Below are 6,955 nucleotides of genomic sequence, written 5' to 3' on the forward strand. Positions count from 1 at the left end.
TATTGAAAACATTTCTTGTTAAGTCTTCTGTTTACACTGGTTTTAAAATTGAGTAAGAAGTTTGTACAAGCTGAGAAGTGAGATTTCATAAACAGCAATCAAAAGTGAATTAAGGAGGCTCATCAGGAAATAACAGTAAATGACTGAAGAGTTCCGCTCGCTCCCTGTAGGGGAAGCAGACGCGATCCCGGCTGATATTTCTGTCTGCTCATTCTGATCTCCCTGTAGGATGCACAACACGAGAAGTTGGCAGACGATCAGAAGCAAGGCTCCCCTAGTCGGATTGACTTTTATTTTCTCTGCATTCCTCAAATGTCTGAAGTGTGTGTGTAGACTTTGATGCCATGGCTGATGCTCATACAAGAGCCTGTTAATCTAGATTGAAAATCTTTAATGTGTCTTGTAAAGTACTTCTACAGATTGATTGCCTTTTCATCTCCACGATAATTTTTCTTATATATCTCATTTGAAGTTGTAATTTTAATATAAATCGCCATCATTAAGGAGATGTACTGCTGTAGCTATATTTAGATGCACTATTTAAATTATCTATTTTTAGTCGCATTCTTTGCAAGATGCGCTCAATACCAAGAGGAAACTCAAATTCAAACGACAACAGGTATAGCTTGTTGCCATGGTGAGGTTTGTTGTGGTTACCATGGCGATGTTTGTTGGAGTTTTTCCCTCCTCTAAGCACACCCTAGATACTGCTCAAAAAAATAAAATGAAAAAATAATTTTTTTCTCAAGCTGCAAATATGTGAAGCAAAATTTGATTTTGCATATTAAATTGACAAGCAGCAAAAATGTTCCCAGAAACCGTTTTGAACCAAGCACAGGAAAAATAATTGTACATTTGAAACCCATATACATTTTCCACATGAAACCCTTTTTGTTTTGCCTATTTCAAGAAAGAAACATTGCCCTCCAACTTTTAGTTTAGTTTAGTTTTGATCCTCCTATTTTAGCAATCCTAGGTGTGATTTTTTGTACCTTTTAATTAGTTCAGGTGTGACTTTCTGAAATTGTTTTCCCTTTCATGTTGTTGATGAAATTCAAATTTACAATGAATTTATTAAGCAGTTGAGCAAATTTCATTCTTAAGCAATATCAGGCCATTTATTTGTTTTGATGTTTCCATAGGAACCAGTCCTTTCGACATGACTGCCTCGGTGACCAGCCCCTCCGGCGTGACTGAGTTGTGTGACATCGTCAGTCTCGACGATAACCATTACAGCATTAAGTTTGTTCCCAAGGAGATGGGCGTCCACACAGTCAGTGTCAAACACAAGGACATGCACATCCCAGGTAGGTCAAAGGTCAAGGTCACACAACACTGTGAAGTTATTGATATAATGATAGAAATTAAAATGAGGAGTGATGAAAGAAATATATGATAAGCAGTGCTTACTATTAACTTTGTACAAGTAGATATTTCATGGAGGTGTCTTTTCTAGTACTGTAAATGTATTATATTTGGCTGTGTATTCTTTTTAGCGCTTTTGGCAGAGAGGAACTTCAGCTAATTCAAGTACAATGCAAAATGTCTTGCACATATGCACATGAATAAGAACCTTGAGAAATGTGCTAAATCAAATCTACGCTAACTTGTTCAAAAATCAGATCCGCTAAATATCGTGCACGCTAAAAATAATACATGTACAGTAATAGATTCAGCTCATGTAAAATTTGTCCCAAACATGAGGGAAAAACCTTATTTTAGACATGAATTTTTCATGACTTCATTGCAAAACAACAAAAGTTTATTTCCCAGAAAAGGGAAGTTCATTTGAGAGGTTTCACTTTTTAATGTTAGATTCAGCTTAATATGCACAATTTTTTTTTCTACAAACTTGATAATATCTTGCAGGAAAAACATTTCAGATATCTATATATCTTTCATGACTTCAATGTGAAACAACAAATAGTAATTAACTTTCCCTGATGTTTACAGGAAGTCCATTTGAGTTCACTGTGGGTCCCATCACAGGAGGTGGATCACACAAGGTCCACGCCGCAGGTCCAGGTCTGGAGAAGGGAGAAATCAACCAGCCATGTAAGTATCATCAGCTTTGGTGGATCAAAGATTTTTTGGGGGGTGTATGTATATAAAACATGTCTGTAAATGAAAATGCTACCTGTAATGTTAACATTTGCAAAAAAAATTATGCAGTCATAATTTATTATTCTCAAAATTAATTTCTTTTTTTTTTTTTTTTTTTTTGTCTTTTTGATTAAAATAAATATTTCTCCATTTGCAGGTGAGTTTAACATCTACACAAGAGAGGCTGGTGCTGGGGGTCTGTCCATCGCCGTAGAGGGTCCCTCTAAAGCCGAGCTGGACTTTGATGACCGCAAGGACGGGTCATGTGGAGTTAAGTACGTGGTCACTGAGCCGGGAGAGTACCTAGTCTCCGTTAAATTTAACGATGAACACATCCCGGAGTCCCCCTTCAAGGTCTACATCACTCCCAGTATCGGGGATGCCAGAAAACTGTCTGTAGCAGCACTGCAACAAAAGGGACTGCAGGTATGATATGTATACAGAGTTTATTTCTAAGGGTCCCAAGCGTGTTAAAAAAGTCTTATTTTCCCTGTTTGCTAATGTGTTCTGTACATCAAAAGATAAAATTATATGCAGGGACTCCTTAATCACAACTATGACAGGACAAATTGCATGATAGTGTGAAAATAAAACTGAGCAAAATGTATTCTGAATACTTATATATTTTATAGTACTTTTAAATATGATCAATGCTAGGTATTTGTAAGAAGTTCTAGAATTAATACTGATCTCTGTTTTAGGTTGGAAAACCAGCAGCCTTTGTTGTCAACTTCAATGGTGCTTCCAAGGGTAAACTCCGAGCCAGAGTTATCTCCCCATCAGGAACTGAAGAAGAGGCTCTCATCCAGGAAATAGATGATGGTAAGAGTTATCTCCCTTTGATCCAAATTTGTGTTGCACTTGCAAATTCACAAATGGCATTTGCAGTGAGTAAAATTTTTTGAATATAAATGATCAGTGATGCAAAATTTGATTTTCTTTACAATTGGAGAGCATGTGGTTAGGTTTGTAATGATCAGTCATACAATAATTGATTTCTTTCCTATCAGGAGAGTATGCAGTTAGGTTCATCCCCAGAGAGAATGGAGTCCACAATGTGTTTGTGACGTTTGACGGATGTGACATCCCTGACAGTCCATTCAGAGTGTTGGTCGGTAAAGTGGACGCTGACCCAGGAATGGTCACAGCATCCGGAGACGGACTCCGCACCGGTCAGACAGGTGAGGAGGGGTGTGACAAACTTCAGGGGGGGGAGATTAGAAAGAAATTTATTTGTTTTGTCTTAAGATGCTCTACCTCTGACATAATGTATGACCTTTTCATGACTAATAAATCCTTTCTACCCAAGTTAGTTGATTTTATATTTCAAAGTAGACTTGATTGAAAAATTGATGACTTGTTTAATAATGCTATTTGTAGCATACATGTATTTACTTAAAAATTATAAAGAATGATTCAAATAAAGAAAAAAAATATTGAACTTCAAGAAAAATCTATAAGATTTATCTACTTTTTCAGGTCAGACATGTAAGTTTGTTGTCAACACCTGTAACGCTGGAGCTGGTGCCCTAGCGGTCACCGTTGAGGGTCCCTCCAAGGTCAAACTGGAATGTAAGGAGGTGGACGAGGGCTATGAGTTCACCTACAGCCCCACTGCCCCTGGGGACTACATGATCGGGATCCGATACGCCGGCGTCAACATCGCTGGAAGTCCATTTAAAGCCAAGATTGAAGGTAAGGGTTCAGGGGGAAACAAGGGATGTGGGGAGAAATTTTGTTGTATTGACCTTTCTACAGTAATGAAATACAGGAAATATTTTTTGTTATTTCTGGAGCTAAAAATGTCCATAATGTTCATGAGCTTACTTTACTCAGGAATATTTCTCATTGCAATTCCATAAAATATCTTGAATATGAAATGTTTTTATTAGCCAAGGAAGTATTTTAAACATGCAAAAATAAAACAATGTAAATTTTATAGCTGTTTTCTGCACCAATATTCATGAATCCAATAATCCAAATTTAATGAGAAAGTTCAATGTTGATGTTACAGGTCCAGGCAAACCCAGTGGTTACCATGAACAGGCATCTGTTGTCGTGGAAACCGTCACAAAGACCAGTGTAATGAGTAAGTTCAGCGGACTTCAGAAGTTCCAGTCGGATGCCAGTCGGTGTACAGCGGAGGGAATGGGTCTGAAGAAAGCTTTCAGAGGAAAACAAGCCACATTCAGTGTGGACACTTCACAAGCCGGTGAGTACTACTCAGATATTGAGCAAGTTTTCGGCTTCGAAAGCCTTTGAGTACTACTCAGACATTGAGTGAGTTTTAGGCTTCACAGGCTTTGAGTAGTTTTTCATTATTTAAACGAGATTCAAATGCAGAAACCTACAGGTACAGATTCCTTGTAAAGTACAGTAAAACTTGTCTACTCCTGATGTTGTGTGATCTGAATTCTTGTCTAATATGGTTTCAACTTTAAGTCCTGGTTTAAAACTTACTATGCATACAAAGTTTTAGGTCAGCTTATGTAAAGAGGTTAGGCAATCAAAGTTAAGTTTTCATCCTTTTCATGTGGAAAATCATTTAGAGATATTTTACGAACAAATTTATCAAAACAACTCTTATTGATGATGTTTTTTTCTGTTCCAGGTAATAACATGATGTTTGTTGGAATGATGGGCCCTAAGGGACCGTGTGAAGAATTGTGTGTCAAAAACCAAGGAGGCTACGTATACAAAATTAACTATATTGTCCGCGAGCGCGGAGATTACATGCTGGTCGTGAAGTGGGGAGACCAACAAATCCCCGGAAGTCCATTCTGTGTACACGTCGATTAAAAGTGTGTCTGGATTTTATTTTAGGTTTTTTTCAAATTACGTGTGGCATAAAGTAATATATATATATTATATTTTCATTCATTCATCTAATGATGAACATCGTTATATCATGTGACAGTAACATTTTTTGTTCATACCAAGTGTTCTAAGATCTGATAGCCACTGGAACAAGTTCTTATTTCAAATTGGTGCTGCTAGAGTTATAATAATTATCATTTTTTTAAATGGAATCATTTTTTTTCCTAGGGGCTATATTTTGTTACACAGTTGAAACTCAAATTATGCAAGTGAATAGATAGGTAGACAGAATTTTTTTTAGTATGCTGTGCACTGTACTTGGTATATATGTGAGATGACAAAATGTACTTAATACCCGAGTTTGATAAATGATGAATTTTTTCCAGCATGCTTTATATATTTTACACTTATTCATTATGCTTGTCCATATCAAATGCTCAATACTTTTTTCATAATAAAGTCTGAAATCGATCAATTTCAAAGTGATATTTTTAGGAATCGAGGGCATTGTAAGGGTTTATTAATGTGAGGTGCATAAATTGTGCTATGTACCCATCTTGCCATTGACTTATATAATTATCTACAAATGACACAGTTAGCATTTAGTTTACAAATATAACATAGTTTAAGAACTTGTGTCATTGTCTGGTATTAGAGAGAAAAAAAAGGAATCATTGACCTTACTTTTTAAGTGGACAAAAATCGTGCTTCCCTATGTATTATATTCTTAAATAAAGAATGGTTGAGTTTTGTACGTTGAGTAAATGTATATAATTATATATGAATTAATTAATTAAAAGTTATTGCTTTATTTTCATGATATTTGTATATGAACTTTCAGTGTTTACTAATGCAATAATATGTGTTTTTGATGGATTGTTATTCATATTCGTTATGTGCAATGACAATATTGCAAAGCAAGAAAAAAAATTTCCCCTTCTTTATTTTATTGTTTTATTAATTTCCATAGGTGTACTTTTATCGATGTTTTGTTATTGAAATATACATATATATTTAAAATAATCTATTAAGTCTTGAATATGCAGCCTCTTTGTTTTATAGTTTATAAGTAAATAGATTTTGTTCCAGCAAGATCATATAGATTCTACAAATTGTACTAGTTTATTTTGATACAGATTTACACTAAACAGTAGTGGTTTAAAATATATACATGGCATTCTGCAAAGGGTATGTATTTTGTTAATCATGCATTTTTCACGTATAGTTAGGCTTAGCCCCACCCCCTTTGCTTTTTTGACATACCTGTATGGTCAGAGTTAACTGCCCTTTACACTTTTGATTACCACTAGATGTCGCATGTCTTGTATGAGAAAAGATTCTATTATGTTGCTACTGTTAATGTATGCTGATTTATAAAAATAAAACTATGAAAAAACGTCATGCATGTTGGTTTTAATATTTTTCAACTTATGGAATATGAGAAATTACATATTGAGTTCATTTAGAAAATCACCCTATATATTTAAGAAAATTTAATATTCAAAGATAATAATTTTTAGACTCTAAGGGCAAGGATTTCGTTTTGTTTTCGAAAAGGGGGAGTACGAACTGAAAATAAAATTGGCAACTTACCCCCCCCCCCCCCACAAAACACAAAAACTGACACAAGCAAAAAAAAATGGATGTTTATTGGTTCCAACTTACTTTACAAACAGTATTTTTAATTTTTAGCTCACCTGAGCCAAAGGCTCAAGTGAGCTTTTCTGATCAAAATTTGTCCTTTGTCTGTCGTCGTCGTTGTTGTCGTTAACTTTTCACATTTTCATCTTCTCAGGAACCACTGGGCCAATTTCAACCAAACTTGCTACAAAGTATTCTTGGGTAAAGGGGATTCAAGTTTGTTCAAATGAAGGGCCATGCCCTTTTCCAAGGGGAAAAAATTATGAATTAGAAAAAAATTAATGGCATTTTTAAAAAGTCTTCTTCTCAAGAACCACTGGGCCAGGAAAGATGAAACTCATGTGGAATCATCCTCAGGTAGTGTAGATTCAAGTTTTTTCAAATCATGACCTCC

At 35.4% G+C, this 6,955-nt stretch overlaps 1 protein-coding gene across 10 annotated transcripts in view; it reads left to right on the forward strand.

Annotated features, from left to right (window-relative positions):
* LOC134265618 (filamin-A-like) overlaps nucleotides 1–6,321 on the forward strand; it is a 72,562-nt gene extending 66,241 nt beyond the window's left edge. For 8 of the 10 annotated variants that reach the window (XM_062747841.1, XM_062747845.1, XM_062747842.1 and 5 more), the window contains 9 exons: nucleotides 560–619; nucleotides 1,143–1,307; nucleotides 1,954–2,055; nucleotides 2,261–2,529; nucleotides 2,805–2,925; nucleotides 3,114–3,284; nucleotides 3,583–3,798; nucleotides 4,118–4,315; nucleotides 4,715–6,321. In XM_062747841.1, the coding sequence (XP_062603825.1) occupies nucleotides 560–619; nucleotides 1,143–1,307; nucleotides 1,954–2,055; nucleotides 2,261–2,529; nucleotides 2,805–2,925; nucleotides 3,114–3,284; nucleotides 3,583–3,798; nucleotides 4,118–4,315; nucleotides 4,715–4,902 (1,490 nt within the window). In that variant the 3' untranslated portion in view covers nucleotides 4,903–6,321. The remainder of the gene's footprint in view (nucleotides 1–559; nucleotides 620–1,142; nucleotides 1,308–1,953; nucleotides 2,056–2,260; nucleotides 2,530–2,804; nucleotides 2,926–3,113; nucleotides 3,285–3,582; nucleotides 3,799–4,117; nucleotides 4,316–4,714) is intronic. The other 2 variants (XM_062747846.1, XM_062747850.1) reach the window with 1 other exon arrangement.
* The last annotated feature ends 634 nt before the right edge of the window (nucleotides 6,322–6,955 follow it).

The sequence above is a fragment of the Saccostrea cucullata genome, unplaced genomic scaffold (genome assembly GCF_032062105.1).
Source record: "Saccostrea cucullata isolate Sc308-1 unplaced genomic scaffold, CSIRO_AGI_Scuc_v1 ctg288, whole genome shotgun sequence".
Lineage (NCBI taxonomy): Eukaryota > Metazoa > Mollusca > Bivalvia > Ostreida > Ostreidae > Saccostrea > Saccostrea cuccullata.